This window comes from Aspergillus flavus, chromosome 7, assembly GCF_009017415.1.
Source record: "Aspergillus flavus chromosome 7, complete sequence".
NCBI classification, from domain to species: domain Eukaryota; kingdom Fungi; phylum Ascomycota; class Eurotiomycetes; order Eurotiales; family Aspergillaceae; genus Aspergillus; species Aspergillus flavus.
In genome coordinates this window covers 2,664,911-2,688,412 of record NC_092404.1, presented here as the reverse complement: position 1 = coordinate 2,688,412, position 23,502 = coordinate 2,664,911, and the positions used below count along the sequence as shown (strand labels likewise).

The 23,502-nt window shown below is 44.0% G+C and overlaps 6 protein-coding genes across 6 annotated transcripts; 3 read left to right on the top strand and 3 right to left on the bottom strand.

The window, feature by feature from the left end:
- Nucleotides 1-86: 86 nt before the first annotated feature.
- F9C07_2281186 (protein kinase) lies at nucleotides 87-13,555 on the top strand. Its single transcript, XM_071510487.1, has 26 exons — nucleotides 87-769; nucleotides 816-1,471; nucleotides 1,536-1,843; nucleotides 1,898-2,284; nucleotides 2,336-2,488; nucleotides 2,548-2,644; nucleotides 2,750-3,229; nucleotides 3,283-3,525; nucleotides 3,589-4,818; nucleotides 4,887-5,421; nucleotides 5,477-5,951; nucleotides 6,014-6,317; nucleotides 6,376-6,473; nucleotides 6,523-6,615; nucleotides 6,678-6,839; nucleotides 6,919-7,015; nucleotides 7,068-7,262; nucleotides 7,314-7,596; nucleotides 7,663-7,860; nucleotides 7,912-8,036; nucleotides 8,099-8,181; nucleotides 8,236-8,358; nucleotides 8,419-8,506; nucleotides 8,564-8,648; nucleotides 8,707-8,825; nucleotides 8,878-13,555. Exons 1-26 carry the CDS (start codon nucleotides 196-198, stop codon nucleotides 9,067-9,069), a joined length of 7,383 nt encoding a protein of 2,460 aa, XP_071367103.1. The 5' UTR covers nucleotides 87-195; the 3' UTR covers nucleotides 9,070-13,555.
- F9C07_1902515 (uncharacterized protein) lies at nucleotides 9,186-11,025 on the bottom strand. Its single transcript, XM_071508471.1, has 3 exons — nucleotides 10,087-11,025; nucleotides 9,917-10,022; nucleotides 9,186-9,859 (listed from the first exon to the last, which is right to left on the bottom strand). Exons 1-3 carry the CDS (start codon nucleotides 10,417-10,419, stop codon nucleotides 9,324-9,326), a joined length of 975 nt encoding a protein of 324 aa, XP_071367102.1. The 5' UTR covers nucleotides 10,420-11,025; the 3' UTR covers nucleotides 9,186-9,323.
- F9C07_13469 (P-loop containing nucleoside triphosphate hydrolase protein) lies at nucleotides 10,894-13,203 on the bottom strand (the record flags this gene model as incomplete). Its single annotated transcript, XM_041294945.1, has 2 exons — nucleotides 10,894-11,622; nucleotides 11,671-13,203. The coding sequence occupies 2 exons, from the start codon at nucleotides 13,201-13,203 to the stop codon at nucleotides 10,894-10,896; spliced, it is 2,262 nt and encodes a 753-aa protein (XP_041150610.1).
- Nucleotides 13,556-14,029: 474 nt separating the features above from the next.
- F9C07_2201138 (uncharacterized protein) lies at nucleotides 14,030-14,981 on the top strand (the record flags this gene model as incomplete). The annotated part of the gene is made up of 2 exons (XM_071509502.1): nucleotides 14,030-14,213; nucleotides 14,272-14,981. 2 exons carry the CDS (start codon nucleotides 14,030-14,032, stop codon nucleotides 14,979-14,981), a joined length of 894 nt encoding a protein of 297 aa, XP_071367101.1.
- Nucleotides 14,982-15,592: 611 nt separating this feature from the next.
- F9C07_13470 (putative rab GTPase SrgA) lies at nucleotides 15,593-19,094 on the bottom strand (the record flags this gene model as incomplete). Its single annotated transcript, XM_071508003.1, has 5 exons — nucleotides 15,593-15,915; nucleotides 15,982-16,249; nucleotides 17,861-17,993; nucleotides 18,043-18,771; nucleotides 19,060-19,094. 5 exons carry the CDS (start codon nucleotides 19,092-19,094, stop codon nucleotides 15,593-15,595), a joined length of 1,488 nt encoding a protein of 495 aa, XP_071367100.1.
- Nucleotides 19,095-20,301: 1,207 nt separating this feature from the next.
- F9C07_2281182 (C-4 sterol methyl oxidase) lies at nucleotides 20,302-22,004 on the top strand. The gene is made up of 4 exons (XM_041294937.2): nucleotides 20,302-20,575; nucleotides 20,630-20,876; nucleotides 20,929-21,014; nucleotides 21,072-22,004. Coding segments are annotated over exons 1-4 (900 nt in total). The 5' UTR covers nucleotides 20,302-20,573; the 3' UTR covers nucleotides 21,637-22,004.
- The last annotated feature ends 1,498 nt before the right edge of the window (nucleotides 22,005-23,502 follow it).

The following is a 23,502-nucleotide window of genomic DNA, read 5'->3' as shown; positions in this document are numbered from 1 at the left end:
TGAGGTTCCATTCCAAGGCTGTCAGGAAATTTTGCAATACGTGTATTACGTATAAAATACATATATCGTAAGTTTCAGCTCAGATATCGGGTCAACACCCACAAGCAGGTAGAGATCCATCCTTCATCAGCGTCAAAGTTCAATATTAACTCGGGGTTCTCCATCAATCTAAAAAGATGATTAGGCGTGCCCCAGATGGCGACTGATGATATCGAGACGTCTCGATATTCAGCTCCAGGGAATGGCAGCTGGCAACCCCCAACTACCTTGGCAGCACAGTTAGCACCGCGCCTCCCTTCCCAAGGGAATCAGACACATAGCCTGAGCAAAGAGACATTCTCCCTACTCCGTCAAGAACTTGCAGGAGGGAAACATAACCAACTCCGTTTCAATGACAAAGTTACCGATATCAGCAAATTGATATGCATCGTTTTGAAAGCAGGCTTGGAACCGTGCATCAAGGATCCAAACCCTGACTCTCAAGGCCAAGTCTTGGATTGTCTGGATATTGTATTGGTATCGATTGATAAGGCACCTCAAACCCTAACGGAATATCCTGATCCAGCTGTTTTGGGGGAAAGTACGTATGCGCCGCTGTACGCCTGGTTGGTCGTACGGTTACTCCAATTGCTCGGTATTTGGAACAATGAAGTCATCAGTTCGAAAGCTGGGAGTATCCTTACGAGCATAGTCCGCGCTCAGAATAGGCACTCTAGATTGTGGCCCTCTTGTCATTCTACTGCCGGACTTCTACGAGCGTGCACAACGGGTACGTTAGTGACCGTCGGTAAGGATGTTGGGCTAACGAACCTCAGAGGTCCTGCTTTCTCTCGAGAATCTCAATAGCCTCAGTCTGCGAGCTGATTCGGAAGTTAAGATGATTCTACCGACCCTAAAAGGAAATCTCCTTGTAGATCTAGACAGACTCGGCTTACCTCGCAGTCTTTTCGAAAAGAGATTCAAGTTCGTATCATCATCGCACGCTTTCAATCTAACTTTTCGCCTGCTCGACTCATTCAGAGCAGGAAATGACAACCCTCCTTTTGTGGCAAGCAAGAACTCCGTTACTCGACAGAATGTAGCCTGGGTTTTGAATGGGTACCAACGTCTCTGGACCCTCATCTTTCACTGGTTCCAGAGCCCGCAGCCAGATCTCATAGAGAACAAAATAAGCGCAAGTTTGCAGTTTGTGATATGTATTCGATCATGTTGTGACCAGGGCGTATCCTCACCATCGGAAATCGAGCTAATGTACGGCTTGCTGCGAATCCTGGAGGACATTTTTGCAATGGACAAACTTTATCAATTCTCGAGTTTGCAGAGTGAGTTAAGCCAGCTTTTGGACACCTTCACTAATCGCATCAAGTATACCAGAGCGCTTTTCCACTGCCTCAGAACTACCATTTTCCCAGCACTTAGCGGTCTTACCAAGATGCCATGTCGTTTTCAGACACTCGAGACACAGCTTCAGGTAAATCGTCCCGTTGCAGTTAGACAGACCCATCATAGTGTGACCTAGGCTTATTGTACAGAAGATTACGATTCATGGATTTCTCCATAATATCTCCCGTATAAGTCTAGAATGTGATGGCGCAAAAACCGTCTCCGTCGAGCCATTCAAAGTCTTTGTATCGAAATCGGGCTCCCGGTTTCAGCAACATGAACTCTCGAGCTCAGCTATCCAGGATGATGAGATTATTCAGGTGTCGAAACGCCGCTGTATACCTCAACTCAGCCCACAGTCAGAGTCCGAAGATACAGTCCTGCAGCTTATAACAGTTTCACTTGCATTGATAGGTTTCACATCCCCCGGTGGCTTGAGTGACCTGTATCCGGCTGTTGTGTAGGTTGGCATAGCAAGTCATAGCACTCGAAAGGTTAGCTCACGTTGTAGCAGGAATGCCTTTGTTAGCCTTGATGAGCAAAAGAAATGTGATCTTCTTAGCACACTCGGCAAAATCCCGTGTGCTATGGCTGGGGAAGTAGAACATTTGACTGGCATAGCACCCAATGGTGCCCTACTCTGCCATGTGTGTGATGGTGAAAATGGTGTAAGGTCGAGCAGAGAATGTCCTAACATTGAAGAACTTTGCAAAATCCTGGCCTATATTATTCCTAGACTCCCACGTACTACAAGCCTCAGAATCGCCGCAATGGTCACGCTGAGACGAACACTGCTGCATACGTCGAATTCAACTTATTCGCAGCTAGCCTCTTCTGTGTTCGGCGAATTCTGCCTCCATTCCCTTCGGAGCTCCGTCAGAGAACTGCGGATTGTCACTGGGTACGGTTTGTCTGCTGCTGTTCTGAACATGCGGTACTAACATATATTTAGACACTCAATAATCGCTTTCATCTGCAATGGCCTTGATAATAAAACACGTCGCGGCAATTTTGTTGTCATCTTAGAATGGCTAAAAAGCCTCTCAGAAAAACAAGAATCGTCATTGCATGAAACATGTATATTGACACTCTGTCGCCTTGCAACGTATGTACTAAACTTCTCAGCAGTTTTGTCGTATGGGCTAACATCCATGTGTTGCTAAGACTTTCCAATGATGAAGAGATGAACATTATCCTTCTTCGCCTGGTTGAATACCTGGGCCATCCCAATCCTTTCGTTTGTGCGGTAGCTTATTCTGAAGTATGTGAATCTGATCTACACTATCTTCCTAGTTTCGGTCATTTGTGGGAAAGCTCTACTGTCGACTATTACATAGGCAGTACTCTAACAAAAATCTATAACTAGATTTCAAAGCTTGCACAACGCCTCTCGGTCACTCCCGCAGGCTTGTTCAGGCCATTTTGGAGGACTCTTTCCGTGACAATAATGAAAAACTTCCCATCACGTCCATACATGGCAGAACACCTCTGTGATCTGCTGGGAATGAAAGTGGACGATTTCCTCAGGTTGACTGAGTTATATGTATTACCACATCTAGTGCTAACACGGAAGCGAGACATTATTGCTAGGATAGGGGCGACTTATAAGGATGTTAAAACCCCCTTCGATATCTGTTCAGAGAAAAATAACCTTGCAGCAATCCTGGCATTCTTGTTGAGTCAAGCGTCGTCAAATCCACAGGATTTGGCAATGTCCGCTTTGTCAGAAATAGATAATGCCTTTGAAGGCCGTACCTTGGCGGAGCTTGTACGGATCGAACCGATTCTGATTGCATGTCATTTATTCAAGGGTCTTGGGGATTCTGGGGATGAGAAGAGAGCAAGGGTAGGTATATTTCTGCTTTTACCCATTTGGGTGTTCATAACTGATAAAGGCAGTTCTATCGTGCGCTTCAACTCCTAGCAGCCCTCGTCCCGCGGAAGTCAGGGCATGCATCAAGGAGAACGAATTTGATAGGCTACTTCATCGAGGAGCATATTCTTGGTATAATTACCGAATTTGCCCATGCTATCAACGACTTCCAAATCAGACAACCCTTGGTTGAAAAAAGAAGGAATATCATAGCTATTGGAGAGATGGTCAAGGTCGCGAAAGGGCATGTGAGTAGCGCGATACCCCAGGTCAGTATATTAGGAAATGTCACTACAGCTCTTTCAATGCGATATATGTGCTAACTTTGGAAGATATGTGCCTGCCTGCGGTCCGCCCTCGAAATCGGGGAGTTGTGCAACGATGCCTTTACAGTATGGGCAGTACTGGTCAACTCTTTGCATGACGAAGACATTGAACCACTTCTTGACCAGACCTTATCAATTGTGATCAGGTATTGGGACATGTTTACAGAGGATACGAGAAATTGTGCCTATGAACTTGTCGAGAACATTCTGAGAAGCCACAGTGAACTAGTACAAGATGTCTACAACACCATGCCATCCCTTGCTTCTATTCCAGAGATGTCCAAATTTGAATCCGAGCTTGTGGATCTGAAGGGGAAAATGGACGTTCGAAGTCAGTTCTTGGCATTTGTCCGACGTTGTCAAAGTGAGAACGCTACTGTCGTCGAACAAGCTCTGACGGAGCTAGTACCGTACCTCTTAGAGCACGATGAGTTCCTTCATCGCACTGTTCTTGGCGAACAACCAGATCCTGTTGTTGCTCAGTTAATTCGGTCTTTGCTCGATTGCTGTGTAAAGTTCAACACAAGTTCGGATGTCATAACTCTTCTATCAGCTCGGTGCATAGGCCTTATCGGCTGCTTGGATCCAAATCGTGTTGATTCGATCAAAGAAAAGAGAGATATACTGGTCTTATCAAACTTTGATAGCATGGAAGAGACATTTGACTTCATACTCTTTTTTCTTCAACACGTGCTTGTCGAGGCGTTTTTGTCGGCATCCAATACCAGGGCCCAGGGATTTCTTGCGTACGCTATGCAAAACCTACTCAGATTTTGTGGTCTTGATTCTGCTGTTACTCAGCGCTCTCGCGATGTCCAGGCAGATGAAAAGTATCGACGTTGGTCAGAGCTTCCTGAGACGGTTCGCAACACTTTGACCCCATTTCTCACGTCCAAGTATACGGTCACTGTCGGCGCTGTCAATTCAAGCTGCACTTACCCATTATTCTCGGCCACTCTAACGCATGGTGAGTGGCTGCGGACTTTTGTGCAGGATCTGCTGCAAAAGGGGAGTGGTGACAATGCGAGGCTTGTGTTCAGTGTATCTAGTCGCATTGTAAAAGGCCAGGACGTATCTATAGCATCCTTTCTTCTGCCATTTGCAGTGCTGAACCGTATAGTTGGAGGCACTCAAAAAGAAAAGGAAGATTTGCTTTACGAACTGACAAGCGTTTTATCTCACCCACTTCCAGACTCCACTAACCATATATACGAAGCTATCCTATTATGCAGTCAGGTAAGTGCTCTGTGCGGAACATCAGAGAGGTCTAAAGGCACTGAATTAAGTTCTCACTTTGTGTATAGAGCATTTTCGAAATCCTCGACTACCTTTCAAGATGGCTACAAGGCAAGAAAAAGCAGCTCAATAGTCTTAGGAGCCACAACTATCACGCAGGCCGCTCCCACAGGGAGGCGTGCCCGGATTCACGTTTGGATACAGATGCATCCCAAGTTAAGGCTGTTGAATCGCTGCTAGCTTCTATACCACCCGAGGTCATTTCTAAAAGGGCTGTTGAATGTAGATCATTCTCAAGAGCACTTTTCCACTGGGAACAATATATTCGTCAGTCTAGTAACAAACAGACAGACTCTAAGGGTTTCGAACCTCTTTTCCAGCGTCTTCAAGATATCTATAGTCAAATCGATGAGCCAGACGGCATTGAGGGCATATCAAATCACCTGCACGCACTTAACATTGACCAACAGGTTCTTGAACATCGCAAGGCCGGAAGATGGGCTACTGCACAAAGTTGGTATGAGCTACAACTCGAGAAGGAGCCCAACAATGTCGATGCCCAATGGAACCTTCTTACATGTCTCAAAGAATCAGGACAACAAGGTATTTTCCTTGGCGAAACATTATTAACTCAGCAGCGTGCTCACCCTAGACACAGATGCCATTCTTACACGATTTGAGATCCTCCAAACGACCGACCCGGGCTCTAGGTTTGTCCCGTTTGCAATCGAGGCATCATGGATCACAGGGAAATGGGAGAAGTTGCGTAATTACCTTCAGCTTTACTCACAACAAGGAACAGGAGATTTTAACATCGGGGTCGGCCTGGCGCTTGATGCCATTCGTCAGGGAAGTTATAGTAGATTTGGGGACATTATCTGTGGCCTGCGACTCAGTGTTGCAAAGTCACTCAATGCCAATTCCGTGGCATCGTTGCAGTCGTGTCATGACAGCATCCTTAGGTTGCACGCCTTAGCAGAGATGGAATCTATAGCTGGCTTGGACTCACGAAGTGAGAAGGATGCGCTTCCCAAAATACGCGCTGCTTTGAGCCGCCGTTTAGATATTCTAGGAGGGCATATATCTGACAAGCAATACCTTCTTGGTCTAAGACGAGCTATGATGGAACTGACGTATGTTGCTCTCGTTATACTTTTGCTGAAGGGGCAAAGCCTAACACTAACGCATGTACAAGGTGCAACTTCCCCAATTCAGACATAGCTGATGCCTGGCTTGCCAGTACTCGCCTTTTGCGCAAGGGCAATTTCACTAACCAAGCATATCAGTCAATGCTCCATGCTGCTCGTTTGAAAAATAGATCAGCCACTATTGAACACGCTAGGCTTCTGTGGAAGGATGGTTACCATCGTAAAGCAATACAAACGTTGGAAGGCGCAATAGCTGCCAATGAGTTTGCTCCAGACAATGCTTCCGATGGCTCTGACTCTGTCTATCTGGCATCGAATCGTGAAAAACACCAAAATCTACTTGCCGCCAGGGTATTATTCCAGCCTCTTCTTACATTGTGGAATGTCGTCACTAATTTAAGGGGCTCAGGCCCATCTTTTGCTAGCGAAATGGACAGACAGAGCCGGGCAGACACAGTCAGATGTCATAGTACAGAGGTACCGAGAGGCTATCTACCTACATTCAAGGTACTCCCACAATATTTCCTAAGGCCAACCCCGTTCTAACTAGTATCAGGTGGGAAAAGGCCCATTATTACCTAGGGAAGCACTACAACAAGATATTAGATTCGGAGAAAGCCAAGCCACTAGGAAAAGAAGCTCAGATATAGTGAGTCCCTCTGCTCTCCCATGTCTCATCTGACTTCTTTACTATATACTAACTAATCTTAGTCTGAGCGGTGAGGCTTCTAAACTGGTGATTGACAATTATCTCCGATCGCTAGCACACGGGAATAAATACGTTTTTCAGTCATTACCCAAAGTTCTTACACTTTGGCTGGAGCATGCGTCTACTGTGGATCAGCCCTTTGATCCAAAGAGGGGTAATAACGAGTAAGTGGAGTAAATGTCCTTCATTTAGGGGCATGTTTTATTCTGTTGGTGAAGAGCCGCTAAATAAACTGTGGCACAGAGACTTTAAAACACACACTTTGAATCAAAGGAGAAAAATTCTGGATGATATGCATTCACAGTTAAAAAAATACGTCAACCGGATGCCGGCTGCACTGGTGAGCATTCCCTGGTGGTTTAGTGCTTGTGGAAATCCACTAATAATTCCAGTTGTTCACAATTCTTCCTCAGGTGGTTGCAAGGATCTGCCACCCGAACAACACCGTCTATGACTTGTTAACGAAGATAGTCGCCAAAGCGGTAAACTTCTTTCCTCAGCAAGGTCTATGGATAGTGCTTGCCGTGGTCAAGTCGTCTTCCAAGGAAAGGGCATCCAGGGGTATCAACTGTCTTCAAAAAATCACGGTATAGTTTCCTATGCAACGAGTGGTTCGTTGGGCACTAACAAGGTACAAGGAAGTAAACAAGAAGTTAAAGACCGAAACACCGTCAGATATGCGCGCGATGATAAACCAGGGGCAAAGGTTCTCTGAAGAGATGCTAAAGCTATGTGTAGCGCGCGTCGAAAAAGTCTCTAGAATCAACCTAGCTCGGGCTCTGGGATTCAATCACAAAATTGCCCCTTGTCGACTTGTTGTACCATTTCAAGCAATGTTGACTCCGACTCTACCGACAAGCCATGATGCAGAGTACCTCAAGGGATTTAGGGCTTTCCCTAGAGACCCAACCACTATTGAAGGTATATTGTCATGTTTTTTTGTTTCCCTGGTACATATGTGCGACGTGCATGTCTAACTTTATTTAGCTGTTCTTGACGATGCGCAAGTCCTGAACTCGCTCCAGAAACCACGGAAGATTGGCGTTCGAGGGTCGGATGGAAAGATTTACAATATCCTCTGCAAGCCCAAAGATGATCTCCGCAAAGACCAGCGCCTCATGGAGTTCAACAACATGATCAATAGGTTCCTTAAAAGGGATGTTGAATCAAGTAAACGACGCATGTGTAAGTGGCCACCTCAGCTGTGAAGGCGCCGTGAAGCTGATTGGAAAAAAGATATCAAAACATACGCCGTTACACCTTTGAATGAAGAATGTGGATTGATTGAATGGGTTGATAATCTCCGAACATTGAGGGATATTGTTATCAAGCTGCTGAGAGAACGGGGCATCGCGCCAAATGTAGGAGATATCATGAAGCCCCTTACCATCTCTACCTGGTTAAATAGCTTACTTTTCCACAGTACACAGAAATCGGACATTATCTCGAAGAAGCATGTTCTGAGATCTCGAAATTACCTCTGTTTACCACCAAAATTCTACCAAAGTAAGTCCCCAGTATGACCTGCAATTGCAAGTAGTAAGGCTAATGCAAGCATAGGTTTCCCCCAGTCCTACATGAGTGGTTTATCGAGATGTTTCCAGAGTCTGGAACATGGTTTGCAGCAAGGCTTCGCTATACTCGGTCTTGTGCAGTCATGTCAATGGTTGGATACGTTCTAGGGTATGCCTGTACTCCGTAACCGTTATGTATATGTTCTCCTCTAACTTCTATTCATCGAAGGCTTGGAGATCGACATGGCGAAAATATCCTATTTGAGGAGGGCACTGGAGGTATTTTACATGTTGATTTCAATTGCCTCTTTGACAAGGTGAGAACTTGAATTCCTTAATTCTTTCCGCCCCGCGTTAAGAGAGGATTCATATAGGGCTTGACGTTCGATAAACCTGAACTTGTTCCGTTTCGTCTCACTCAAAATATGGTGGACGCATTTGGAGCTTATGGGTATGACGGTATGTGTAGACCGAGTCCATGGCTAACAGATATCATCATGGTTAACACTGTAAGCAGGACCGTTCCGGAAGACGTGCGAAATAACCCTAGGTTTGCTCCGGCAAAATGAGGATGCGCTGATGACTGTACTTGAAACATTTCTGCATGATCCAACGACAGACTTCATTGGGAAGAAAGTAAGCACAGTTATTCTGCAAGTGCCTCCGCTATGCTAATCTGTTAATGAAGCGACGCACCCATGTTAGTGTTCCAGAGACGCCTGCAGGTGTCCTCGAAAATGTTCGCAACAAACTCCGTGGTCTTCTACCTGGGGAATCTGTTCCCTTGTCAGTAGATGGCCATGTAGACGAGTTGATAGTGCAAGCAACCGATGAAAAGAACCTCGCCGCGATGTACATTGGTTGGTGCGCATTCTTCTAGAGCTACTGAGCCTAACAAGCATACCGCATTTCCGATTTCCTACCTACCTCTTCGTATAGTGCTATTTTAGTGTGTAAGGAGTAAAACCACATTGGTAAAGCAGGCAATTTCTCTAACGATGCCCTGCACAAAGCCCTTAAACCGACTGACTCTTTCTAATATTACATGAATACAATGTTGGCAATACTTGCTCAACCCCCTAGAACCCGTGGAGAATCCAATGAGTGGAAACGTCGTTGTTTGCTCCATGCTATTCACCGCCTTTGCGGACCATATCGACCAGGGCCTCTGCTCCTGCTGGGACTTCTACTTCTGTCACTGTGGCTGCTGTAGTCATAACTGCTGTAACTAGGACTACGGCGCCTACCACGTCGCGGGCTACTAGAGCGCAGCTGTCCCCTCCTCCTCGGAGGGGACGTTGACCTGAGCTCCGACGATCGAGAGCGACGTGGCGATCGTGATCGAGATAAAGTCCGTGGGCGATAAAGGTCATGTCTCTCCATGGGCCTAGTGCGACCAAACCTCCTCTGGTGGGGAGGCGATCTGGGAGGATAGGGAGAAGGGCGAGAATAACGAGAGTCTGATGGCTGCCCACGGCTGTGCCTTTGACGGCCGAAACTTACCCTGCCGCTCTGAGGTGGTGGTGATTGGGAAAATGCTCTTCGGGGAAGAACAATAGAAACATTAAGCACAGCCCCATCGAGTTGGGCCTCGTGCATGTGTGCAATAGCCGCTTCTGCATCCGCGGGATCGTTAAAAAGTATATATGCTGTGCCTCGGTTTGTCATAACTTGAAAGAGTGCGTTAGGCGGCTGATAGAGTGATAAGGATATCTGCCCATACATACAAGCTTTGTTCATGGGAAGATCCAGGCTCTCTATACCCCCGAAACTCCCGAATATTTCTCGAAGGTGTGACTCCGTTACATTCTTTGTCAGTTTTTCAACAACAATCTATGATATGTAAGCTTCAGATGTAGAGGGCGCAGATGGGGCAACAGTGAGCAATAGCACAGACTTTTGAGCTTCTTGGCAGGTTATCTGAAGGGCTAGGAGTTTCACTGTAACTTCTGTCCCTACACCGTCGGGAGCCTCGACTGCGGCTGCGACTCCGACTACTCCAGCTTCGGCTTCGGCTTCGCGACAGCATTCTCGATCGCGAAGCGGAGCGAGACCGGCTTCTGGAGCGGTAACCGTTGCGACGAACATGATCGGAGGATGGGCTTCGCTCGCTCCCGGGTCTGGACTCTGAACGAGGTGACATCGTGCGCCTCATTGGGGTTGAAGCTTGCTCGGGACCTGGGTCAAGTGGTGAGCGGTTTGGCGAGCGACCTCGAGCCGTTGCAGACATAGATGTAGCTTCACAAAAATGTGTTAATCACCCCGTTTGCTTCAGGGTTAAAGGTTGAGGGGTAGTAAATATGTAGTACAAGAGTTCAAGGTGTGTCGATGTTTAAGTAATTATTACAGGAACCTAATGGATAGATGTGATGTCTAAAACTAGCTGCTCCTGGCTAGACTAACAATTAAGCTCTAATTGGCCCGGGACTTATTCCCCACTTTACATAGGCATCAAGTTTGGTGAGAATATGGAAGTTGGGGCCAGACTTCTGTCCTTCGATGAAATCGACGGATGTTTGTCCATCAATACCCCAGAAAAACATTCAATTTACAAATTCTCACCCCCGTTTTAATGACTTTAGTATCGGCTAATAGTGATACAGCAGTTGCGTCTTCTTTCTTTCTTTCCTTTTTTTATTGCTTTCACGCACTCAACATTGCCCATGAATCTGGCCAAATCATGGTGTAATGAGGTAACCATAATCTAAATATCAACTGAATTCCCCCACTGCTCGTACTGCTGGATAACGTTGTCTGTGATCTGCCTCTTGACTTGCTTAAGTGCGAGTTCGAAGTGTTCCCACCGAATGTCTTGTGCTTGACCAGTCTCCTCTTCCTCGTCCAATGCGGCATCTCCGGCAGTCTCGCAAATGCTCACAATTTCCGCTCCTGAGTAGCCTTCAGTCTTCCAGGCCAGCTCTTCCAAACTTACGCCGGGATGAACAATGGATTTACGACACCAGATATTCAATATCTCTTTCCGTGCCTCAAAGTCCGGTGGTCCAATGTAAAGGATATTGTCCAAACGGCCCGGGCGCATCAAAGCCGGGTCAATTACCTCTGGTTTATTTGTCGCGGCGACGACCAGAACACTCTTCAACTCCTCAATTCCATCCATCTCGTTCAATAAAGTTGTGAGCACATTGACACCCCCTTGGGACGTACTGCTGCGCTTTGAGGCAATTGCATCGATTTCATCAAAAAAGATAATACTAGGCTTCGCAGATCGTGCCTTTCGAAAAATATCCCGTAGGGCCCGTTCCGACTCCCCAACATACATACTTAGAATTTCAGCACCTTTTACGGCCATAAAGTTCAGGCCCGCTTCTGTAGCGAGTGCTTTGACAGTCAAGGTCTTAGAGCAACCCGGCGGCCCGTACAGCAGAATGCCTTTCTTACTGTTTACATTGAGCCTTCTCATTCGTTCGGGATGCTACAGTCGTCAGTTCCATTGTTGTAAACCATCAATGTAGACACTCACTTTCAAAGGTCTCTCCACTGCCTTCTGAAGACGCCGTTTGATATCATGCTGCCCACCAATGTCCGACCATCTCACTTTCGGTGTCTCCAGAAATACTTCCCGCATCGCAGTGGGACGGGTTTCCTGTAGAGCCGTTAATACGTCGGCCTCCTGGACTTCTAAAGGCACGGTTTCCTTGGTGGCCAAGTCATCGCTTGAGCCGCTGGTAAACTTAGAAGTTTGGTGTAAAGCCCAACTATTCGAGTCAGCTTTTTCGATCTGTCTCTGGCGCGCCTTGCGACAAACGAGCTGAAGTAAAGCAAACAAGTCAGCTCCGACATAGCCGTGAGTCTTCTCCGCCATCATATCTATGAGGCTATCACTTAGTACGGGAGACTGATATCCGCATATAGCGCGCAGAATTTCGGCTCGGTCATAGGCTGTAGGAACATGCAATTCAATCTCAGTCGCCAATCGATGTGGAGTTCTCAAAGCATCGTCGACTTCGTTGGGGTGTCGAGTTGCAGCTACAACAAGAACCATAGCACCTCTCACAAGGTCCAAACATTCACAAAGGACAGATGTCAAAGACTGAGAATCCAGCGATGTCCGTTTGGGAGCTATGAAGTCCACTTGATCGATGACCACAACACTCGGCTGACAACGAATTGCATCTTGAAACAGATTGCGTAGCTTAGCTTCGCTCTCGCCAATATTCCTGCCGAATGTGGAAGACCCAATGTTGAATGCTTTCCGCCAACCAGCAGCTTGTATTTGGCGAAGAAGTGCAGTTTTGCCTGTCCCCTTTGGTCCATAAAGAAGAACGCCCCGGGTGTGCTCATAGAAAGAAGGCATTGCCACAATCTCTGAGCCAATGTTGAAATCAGCAAGGCTTTCATTTATACTCTCAATCTGGCGGCCCATTCCACCCAGGCCAGATGACTGTACTTGTATATCAAAGCCGTGGACTCCTCTCTCTTCATCTGAATCATCTCCAATCAAGGTTTTGGAATTCTCAGTGAACCGCAGTAACGTGCTATGGGTGGTTTGGTTCAAGGCCCGCATAGTTGCTACTTTGAAGCTTCTTCGTTGACCCTTAAGCTCCAAGTCAAAGATCAATCCAACAGCGAGAGCATCACATCTGGCAAGAGGGAACTCCAAAGCCCAGGCCCAGTGGTGTCTTTCCAATGCCGGGATGGGGCCATATCTGGTCATTCGTTCGATATCAGAGCATTCCACAAAAGAGATTGATTCAATCTCTCCCAAAGGCCCATCGGTTTTGGAAATAGATACCTTCTCGCCAATCTTGACGCCGTAGCAGTCCTGGAGTGTCCTTGAAGTCTGCACGACCGTAGTTTGTATGTTTTCGGTTGCGCTCCAAGCTATTGCAGTCTTCGCACATTCGCCAGAGTAGTTCAGGGTACAAGCATCCCCCGCCCGAAGCTTAAGGGCAGCCAACGACGACGATGATAAATAAACGCGAAATGCATCTTTATGGTCATTTCTCGCTTGTTTAGAAAGCGGTCGAACTGTGAAAAGGCGGGGTTCCGACATTTGGTGCGGGCTTGGCCAGACAATGTCCGTAAGAGAAATATCAGATTATATACAATGTTGCGAGATGTAAACTGCAGCCAACACCTGTATCTGGTATTCTAGTGGCGAGTATGGCTGGACACTCTATACTGCAGGCATTGCAGTACGTCCTTGCTACACAACGATGTTGATTTGAAGTTTGAGGAGGAAGCAATGAGAGGACTAAATAAATGAGAATAGGAGGAGTAGGAGGAAGGTTTTCGGCGCAAAATCTAAAGGGGAAGGGAAATGTAAAAAAAAAAATAAAATAAAAAATAAAAAATGAGTCGCTCATTAAATTTGCCCTCTTTTTTTATCTAACATATGGATGCGGATTTAGATCAGACCCCCGCACTGACCCGTACCCTTCCTTATACACAGTACGTAGATCCTTAAGAGGCCAGGATAATCCATTTAATCATAGACTTTCGAGCTCTAAATTATCTTAGCATCCACCACCTCGTACAGCATCCATCGATCCAAACAAGACCAGCCCCGTCCCCTTACCTAATGTCGGTCCTACCGCTCTCTTTCCCTCCTGCTTAGAACAACATAACCCTTATCAAATTCCACCTTGTGTTGGAAGCGAATCGTTATGTTCTATAGCCCCCGAAGGCATTTATGGGCATCCGCAACACGCCGACCAATGTCACAATTTTTGGAGCCAATGAAGCCGTCTCTAACATTCACTTGCCTTCTTGGCACACGAGTACCTACAACAAATATTTTCACCCCCACGAAACCAGAAAAATTTCAAGATGTCTCGGGAACAAAGCCGCCGAGTACGCCACGCATCGCGGACATTGTAATGGGAACAGAGGACTGTGGTGTTACCATTGATCGTGGAAGGCTGGAAATAACATCAAGCGAGCGCAGTCGCCGAGGCCATAGAACAGCGCTCGTACTTTCGGGAGCGAGTCAATCATTGACTCCCTATGACTTTCGTAGGATGCTAGAATCTAAAGACTATAGCTTGAAGGGGCTAGAAGAAGGTGTACCCATACATACGAGGATAGAACTCGCGAATTGCTTTTACTAATAAGAATTCAGTCCTACCTATACGGAACCGTCAAACGCTCCAACGCTCCGATTCTTGGCTCCTAATTTTTACCTCTCCGGCCTCTGCCGTTGAATACCAACAAAGGGTCATAGAGTTGCAAGAACTCCATCTTAGGCAAGTGGCTCCTACTGCCACGGCAACGTTGGATATGCCGGCCGAAACATCCACCACGGATGGTAGGGTCAAACATAGCGAGCACTCTAACTTTGCACTCGGTTCATCACTACGTAATGTTTCCGTAGCAGCGCAGCTATTCCCGTTCGATTTCAAGTTGCAGCGCACAATTGGAATTCACAGAGGACTGCGCCAATCAGAATCCTCTGGAAACAAGCTCTTCCCTGTGAAACTACAGTTAGATTGCGTCTCTTTTCCTTCTTTGGACTCGCATTATATCAGGAAGCTTCTTCAGCTAGATGGTATTATGAGAGGTCGAAGATGGGCTTTACCAGAAACAGACGATGCCGTTATTCAAATAGAACCGACAACTGTGTTGGGATTATCCCAATTAAATCTCGAGCGTACGGGCAGTCTGAGTCAGTCATCCACCAAGTTCATAAGAATGTGGCGCATAAATTTTCTCACTTCCTTTGAGGCTGCTCATTTCGCTCGTGTCTGGCACCAGAAGCCGCTTCCAAAGCTTGGAAATGAAGATCTCCATGAACCTAGTCCACACGTGAAAGCGGAGTGCATTTTCCGATAAAGATGCTATGCTATATTGCGGGGCCTTGTCATTGTTGCATAACGTTCCCTCGAAGCCAGCATTGGACTTGAGGCAAATTACTTCGTAAGGTATACTATAGATAATTATTCTCTTCACATCATCATGATTATCTATCTTAACTGAAGAGAGAGGACTGGTGGCTACTTTGTTCCCTCTTTTCTCCGCTATTTATCAGACAATAAGCTATACGCAGCAAAGGCGGCTTTCATTATCAGCGCACATTCTTGCAACTTCTGCCAAATCAAAATACTTGATGTATTATGCTGATACTTGATGGCAACACGCAAGTCACTTCCCGTAACACAAATACCAAGTATAGCGTAACACAAGATTAAACAACGCCACCAAACATACTTCGAACGACTGTAACAGAACGGCGGCCTGCCCCACGGCCGCAATTTATGGACATACATGAAGGGTGTTCCGCAAAAAGATTAGGCATCTCAGCGTCCACTGGAGCGTGAAAGCCCTAACTTGTTCTTGTTCGCGTCCATGGCAGAATAGCTGTTTGTCGGAGTTAAGAAAGAAGGGGGGTAGGGTTGTAAGGTGGATCAAGAAGGTTAAAGCAGGAGAATATACTAACAAGCCCATCAGCAACACTTGCCTCCTGTACTGCCATTCGGTCCCGGGCCTTGCTGATCTATGCTGACACCTTGCGAACCAGGCTGTTCAGATTTAGATGTGTCCATGCCTTTCTTAATTTCCGAGGCAAGATTGTAGAAGGCTTTCTCGATATTGATATTGTTCTTTGCTGACACTTCAAGGAAGGGTATGCCAAGCTCATCAGCTAGCTGCTGGCCCTGTTCAGTTGACACGGCTCTTTTCTCTTCCCAGTCACATTTATTTCCGATGAGAATCTTATGGACGCCTTCACTTGCATGCTGCTCGACGTTTGAGAACCATGTGCGGATGTCTGGGAAACGAGGTCAGCGCCATTGCCAAAATGTTCCAACCTAGAATCAGAAGAGTAAGCCCTTACTTTGAAATGACCTTTCATCCGTGACATCATAGACCAGAAGTATACCCATTGCCCCTCTATAGTAAGCCGTTGTAATCGTTCTAAAGCGCTCCTGTCCAGCCGTATCCCATATTTGAAGCTTTACACGCTTTCCGTCAAGTTCGATTGTACGAATCTTGAAGTCAATTCCAATGGTCGTGATGAAGGATGGAGTAAATGAATCTTCGCTGAATCGTAACAAACAACATGATTTTCCCACTCCGGAATCACCAATCAACAGAAGTTTGATCTAAATGCCATCTATTAGTCTGCTGCCCACCAAGAGAATGGCGGTACTCTCACCAGGAAATCATAGTTTCTTGTACCAGCCATGATGAAGTAGACGCAAGTGGCGTTAGTTTGAGCTACGCAGATCAAGGGAACGATGGAATAAGTCAAGTACGCCAAAAAAAAAAAAAATATGTCTCGAGATAGTAGCTCTTGACAGAAGGTCCGGTAATATTGTCGGGAAACTCAGTTTCTCGGGCACCACCGCAGTATCTTTCCTCCTGTCCTTTATCCTTTTTTCGCCCTTCGAGAGAGAAAAGAGAAGGTTATCGATCGATGCTCTGATTCCCTGCCCACTTCAGTGATTCTTCTGCAGGAGAGCTGCAGCCACCGAATGGTGGTAAAGTAGGCTTGCTGGCTAGAAAGGACTCAAGGGACTCGGGACGCTATACGAGGAATCAGGGGAAAGGGCGGGTGGATATGATCACGTCTCGCGGGAAAGAAAGCGGTCTGTTTATGGTAATGCAACCTTGAAATATTGGAATACTGGGGTCGGGGTCTTGAGTATCGGTCGTTCTGGCATTTATCAGAAAGGATAGAGAGTGGCGGCACAAATTGGTGCCTAGATGGATGAATTGATGGGAGATTTACGGAGTAAAGTAAGCAGGTAGGGATATAACAATAATATGGGTATGTATAGGCGGAGCGATCGGTACTTTCACTGTAACTTTGCCTTGGGTCTGGTACTGTATTAATGGCTCCTACAAGCCGCATACCCCCACACATCCGTCTCATTTATGAGAATACGTACTTTGGCCCTGACCTTTATAATCTATCACAGCATTTGCATGGCTACTGATTTGTAGGTTGGGGCATTTGGAGGTCTAGAGATAGTTCTCTTGAGGGAAGATCTTACTAATAGATACGGACGGCAAGGCGCTAATTCAATACTCTTTTTTCCGTTGCATCCCCATTAAGCGCCAGTGTAACTAGTAACAAGCAGTATCAAAGCCAGTACTCCGTACTCTCTCCAGGTCTCCTTGCTAGGAAGTGCTGATAGGATGCCATTCAACTTAGAGTGTTAAACATCAACTTGTAAAGGTCTGTATGCTAATCATTCCCCTGATCAATCACGATCTACCTCAAATTTAGTTTATACTCAAGTTAAACCTACATGTTGGTATACTGGATTAATGGTTATGAATTTCTTCAATTAAATATGCTCTTTGGCCTAAAATCATAAATGGTCTACTCGCCCCTTAAATAATAGCAATTAGCGGCCTATAACTCTTGACTATTCGGGGGGGCGCAACGCCAACAATGTAGCTACTGTGTCCCCAGAACTCCATCATTTCATCCATTTCGAGTAGACCCAACCCATTCTGCCAACAATTTCAAGCTGCCGGACAACCATTCTCTGGTTGATAAGGTCAGCGACATCTTCTCGAAAGGCGCGGAGCTCTGCCCCACTCAGAAGAGTTTCTGCTTTCTTAAGCAAAATCTCAGCGTCACAGATCAGAAGACCATGATCCCTGTATGCGAGCACGCCGGTAGGTGCAGGGTTAGGCGATATCAACGTTCGATGAGCAGCCCTATCCAAGGTCAGCATATCCCACATTTCACCATTACATACTACATACCGCAGTGCATGTCTTAATTCATCCTGCCGTCTACCCATCCTCAGACCCTTTCTATTGCCAAACAGACCCAAGAACCATCGAAGAGACGCGTACGAGACCAGGATACCAGGTGTAAGGCCAACGAATCTGCGACCGTTAGCTCATTCTACTACAATATATTGAAGAAAGTATATACCCAAAAACAAGTTCCTGGCTCTTCAGTAGAGCGTCAATACCGCCAATTGCGATCTCAACATCTACCTTCGTCTTCTGGATTTGGATCAAGAGTGCTCGTACAAGGTCACCTCGTACAGTTCCGACAAAGGGAGTCCGTAGATCTTTTTCGTACGCTCTCAGAACTGGTGTTAAATCTCCCTCCCTAACCTTGTTTGTGATAGAATTGATATCAAGCGCATAATCTTCGGGCTTCGGTTCGCCACGATCAAGGATGAAGTCGACTACCATCCGCTCTAAGCTTGCCCGGTCGGCCTCTAGGCTGTTCTTGCTCATCAAGGCAATCTCGCTTTTCTCATCATGCCTTATAGTTCCAATGAGCCTTTGAATTGGGTCAAAAACCCAATTGCTCCAAAACTCAACTGTAGTTTCCGCGGCACTGGCAACCCATCTGATTAGCTGATGGCGACGATTCTTCAGGACCTTAAAAGAGGTGCTCGCTGTTAGGAGCATCATCGATAATGGCAGCCAGTATCGCACCAGACGCGATGGGCGCCGGTGCTTGTCAACAGTTGCCAATACAAGGGTGTTGTGGGCAGGAAGGAGTCTAAGCAGTATATCATGGAGTTGCTTAGCGACTAGTTCAGGTGCTCGAATGGAGTGATTGCCATCAGAGTCTGTTTGGAGACACGCAAACTCCTTGTTAGCAGCCGAAAGGATGTCTTCACCAAGATCAACAAAACCACGGTCACTCGGCAATTTCTGCAGGAATGTCTCCATCAAGATCACACTTCTACATACCGTCTTACGCCAGTGATCATCGGCAGAAATGAACCTTGTCCATTTACACTTATCGTCATTTTCTTGAGCAGGGAAACACTCTCTCATGAGGAGGCCGATACCGTGGGCATTGAGGTCCTTCATCACTTTAAGCCTTTCGCGCTTCCGCCTTATCTCAGATTTCGCTGCTACAAACGGTGACAGTACGTTTGCCTGTAGAGCATGCAAGTTTCCTGCACAAAAACATCTCTGTATGGACTCGTAAAAATGAGTCCATTGGACTGAGACAGACATGGGAAACCTTGCCTTGACACCGCTATCATTCTTGCTAGGGCGAGGCTTGGCCAACCTGCGCCATATCCGAAAAGGTAATGTTTGCAGTGTATAAACACCGATGTGCCAATAAGACCCCAGAATTGTGTCCCAGTAAGAGATTTCATCGCTGAGGAGCAAACTCCGGTCTAGGAGAGACCTCAAGATCACCCCTAAAGTCTGTACAGTGGCTTTCGTAACTGCCAGCCACGTGAGTTCTTCTAGGCCATGGTCTGTGGACGAAAGCAGCCCATGTGGTTCACATGGGGACCGGAAGAGCTTCAAAGTCAATTCCACAATATGCTCGGGGGGGAGCACCGGTCGGGACTTGGAGGGCACAGAGAGAGAGGTGATAACATCTGCTAGGTCAGATGTGCGCTCTGTATTGGCGTCCAAATCATGCGTATGTTTTTGGGTCTCCAGTGAGGCAAATTGTAGGTCATTGATTTCTTGCTTAATTTGATCCAGTTGCGTATCTAAGCGGCAGATGTCACTTTCAGTTCGTTAGCGTGGATAGATAGTCCTTGGAACAATATACATCTTTTGACTTACTCGTTAATAACTGACATTGTCTCTGTGGTTATGATTCCGCGTGTTCTGCGGAGATAAGAAGGGGTTTTCTAGGAAAAGGAAATATTTATGATTGTATTGTGAATGGCGTCACTATGTCAGCATATCTGACCTAAGCACTACTAGTATGGACCAAACAATGTAAGAAATAATACTCCGTATACAAAGTATGTTAATTAACATCAGTTCTTGGTATAGTTCTACTCTTTTTTTTTCCAATTTTGGGACCTGCTAAGGGGCTGCATCAGTCCAGGGATTGGCAAGCTAACTCCAGTCGTGTTTTGGTAGACTACCGAGAGATCGACATAGATGGGTAATGGTTATCTGATATCGTTTCGCATTGGGCACGGGTAGTAGGGAGGTGAGACCACCAAGGCCACTAAGAATCGTAGTCCCTGTGTTTACTTTGGAGCCTAGGTGCAAGATACTGAACTTCGAGCCGGAGAGGGGATAGATTGTGGATGAGCCTGGAGTAGCAAAGTACGCTTAATTGAATAACAACAATCATGATATTAGTGGACAACAGCCAACATCAGTGGAGACTCGTTTTGTGGAGCACACCATCGGTCCGAATCGGCTAGGCGGTGGCGCCAGAAAAAGCCAAGGGCTGGGTAAGGGGTACAGCAAAAAAAAAAGGTCTCGCCACCTCGGGACTGGAGGTCCTTGATCGTGCAGCTTTATCCACCACCGGCTTGTCCCTGAAATACCGCACACACTCTCTTAAGTTTTTCAGACAAAGTCTCTCGCCGGCGCTCCCTCCCTCACAACAAATCCTCTCCTTTCTACTTTATTTCTTCTCTTTCCACCCGATAAGGCCCTACACATCGGTATCTATTGGTAAGACAATTGCAAGCGAGCCAGTCGCCCTTTGAGCACAAGTCTGTAAACACTATGTAAGCTTCTGTCATTGCAATGGTTGTTTTTATATATAAACTGACCCGGCGAAGGAATTCGACGCTACTGTCGGCTCCCCCGGAGACTTACTGGGGCCAGTTTGAAGAGATATCTAAATACAATACCCATTTAAATGTCCTCGAGAGGCTTTGGACAGCATGGTATGCATGGATGCAAAACGATGTCCTGGCGACTGGCATCATGTCTTTTGTTATGCACGAGATAGTTTATTTTGGGCGCTCCCTGCCCTGGATCTTCATAGACAGTTTGGGCCTACTCAAGGGTTATAAAATCCAGAGTGTAGGTTCATGTTGCTTCCAGCTCAAGAGACCTTTCGCTAACTGCTTGGCAGAATAAAATTCCTTCATTGCGCGAGCAATGGGATTGCGCGAAATTTGTACTACTGAGCCATTTTACAGTTGAACTACCTCAGATCTGGTGTGTATCTTTCTGGATGCTTTGCTTCGATATATAGCCTAACGATATTATCGACAGGCTATTCCATCCCATGGCTCAATTCTTTGGCCTTTCGACGTCGGTTCCTTTCCCCACTTTTTGGACAATGGCCTACCAAATTGCAATATTCTTCGTGCTTGAGGATACATGGCACTACTTCTCGCACCGAGCACTTCATTGGGGTCCCCTCTACAAGGCTATTCACAAAATTCACCATCAGTATTCAGCCCCCTTTGGCATGGCAGCTGAATATGCTTCTCCGATCGAGGTCATGATTCTCGGTTTCGGTACTGTTGGCTGTCCGATCCTCTGGTGCGCAGTAACCGGCGATCTGCACATTTTCACCATGTACGTTTGGATTGTACTACGGCTGTTCCAAGCTATCGATGCACACAGCGGTTATGAGTTTCCTTGGAGTCTCCATCATTTCCTTCCATTCTGGGCGGGCGCTGACCACCATGATCTCCACCACGAGAAATTTGTCGGTAACTACTCTAGCAGCTTCAGGTGGTGGGATTACCTTCTAGATACCGAGTACAGCCCAGAGGCAATCAAACGACGGAGGGAGAACAAGGCTGGAGGAGACGCTCGGAAAGACCAGTGATATTCCTCTCGCAATTACTGGCGACCTCCTCGATCTTGTTTTTTGTTTATTTTTATTTTGATCTGTCCTCCACTTCATCATCCCTTTCTTTGAGTTCATGGATGGCTTATCCCGGAATTTGATATCGAGCAACCTTGTCTATACATCCTCAACCACCTGCCTGATGTACAGCAGGCTTTCGGTCCTGTTGAGGGAAAGGCGGAGGTATCTATTTTATTGCCATTGGATTATGGCTATGGTGTGGTTCCATGTATTAATTTGAGTAATAACATTGCCTAATTTATAGAATATTGATACACATGACATAATTGTGCACTTGGGAAGGCTTGCATGAGACCCTACTGAATAATAAGAAAAGTAAAAAGTTAGTTTCTCGAAAACACTATTTAAATTTAGTAGTTATCTATATATTTTAAAAAACTTGATATTTTATTATTAAAAAATAATTAAATATAGTCTTATAAAATATATAATATATATTTTAATAGATTTAAAATAAATTATGTCTTCTTTATTATAAAAATTAATAAAATAAGATTCTTAATTATAAAGATAGATTAAGATATTATTAAAAATAGAGTTTTTAAATAAAAGATTATTTACAGATTTATAATATTATAGTTTATTTTTAAAATCAAAAATATTAATTAATGATTTAATTAATATTCTATAAGTTTATTTTTAAAAAGCTTAAAAAATATTTATAGCTATATATAAGCGCTCTGCCGGTATACTATTATCTATAGATAGTAGATCTATAGAGCGCGGTTAGCTAATAAACTTTAGAAATATAATATTAAAAGATTTAAGATTATTTAGAATTATATAATAATTTTTTTATCTAGTATAATAAAATAAATTATTTAAAAATTAGAATTCTCTATATAATTTTAATATAAATATATTTATATATTATATAAGTTAGTAATTTATTAGTAATTTATTTATATAGAATTTAATTATTTAAAATAATTACTATTATAACTATCTTTTTTTTAAAAAAATAAACTATTTTAATTTATATTTAAATTCTAAAATATTTAATATTTTACTTTAATAGATTATATAATTATAAAAATATATTTTATTTATAATATTTAATAATAGAATTATAAAGATCTAATATATTATTTTATAATAATTTTAAATAATTAGAATATTAATAAAATATTTTTAAAATAATATTATAGAATTTTTTATTTTTATAAATTATAATATTTTTTATAGCTATATTTTTTTAAATTATTTTAAAAATATAAATAATATAATAAATTGAATTTTTTTTATAGAAATATTACTAGAATTATAAATTAATAATATCTCTATTATTTTAAAAATAATTAAATATAATATTATTTATAGAGTTACTAAAATCTTTTAAAAAATAAAATAGATTTAATTAATTTTATAGAATTTTATAAATATTTTTTTAAATATTTTTATTTTTTATAAAGCTATTAATATATTTTTATAAAAAAATTAATATATTTATTAAATTTTATATTTTTATTTATATTTTTTTCTTTAATTTTTATTCTATTAATTTTTTTTTATAAAAATAAATATTTTTTTATTTAATAGAAATATATTTTAATTAATTTAAATAATTTAGAATATATTATTTTAGTCTTTTTATAAAAATCTAGATAATTTTTTATTTTTAATTTTTAAAAAAAACTTTTTTTATTTTTTTAAAAATTATTTTTATTATTATTATAATTTTTATTACTTTCTCTAGTATTTTTTAATTTTTTTAATAAATAGATAATCTAATTTTAAATATAATATAATAGAGTAATATTAATAATTTATAAATATTTTATAAATACTATACTAAATTATTATTTATTATTATTTTTATTAATA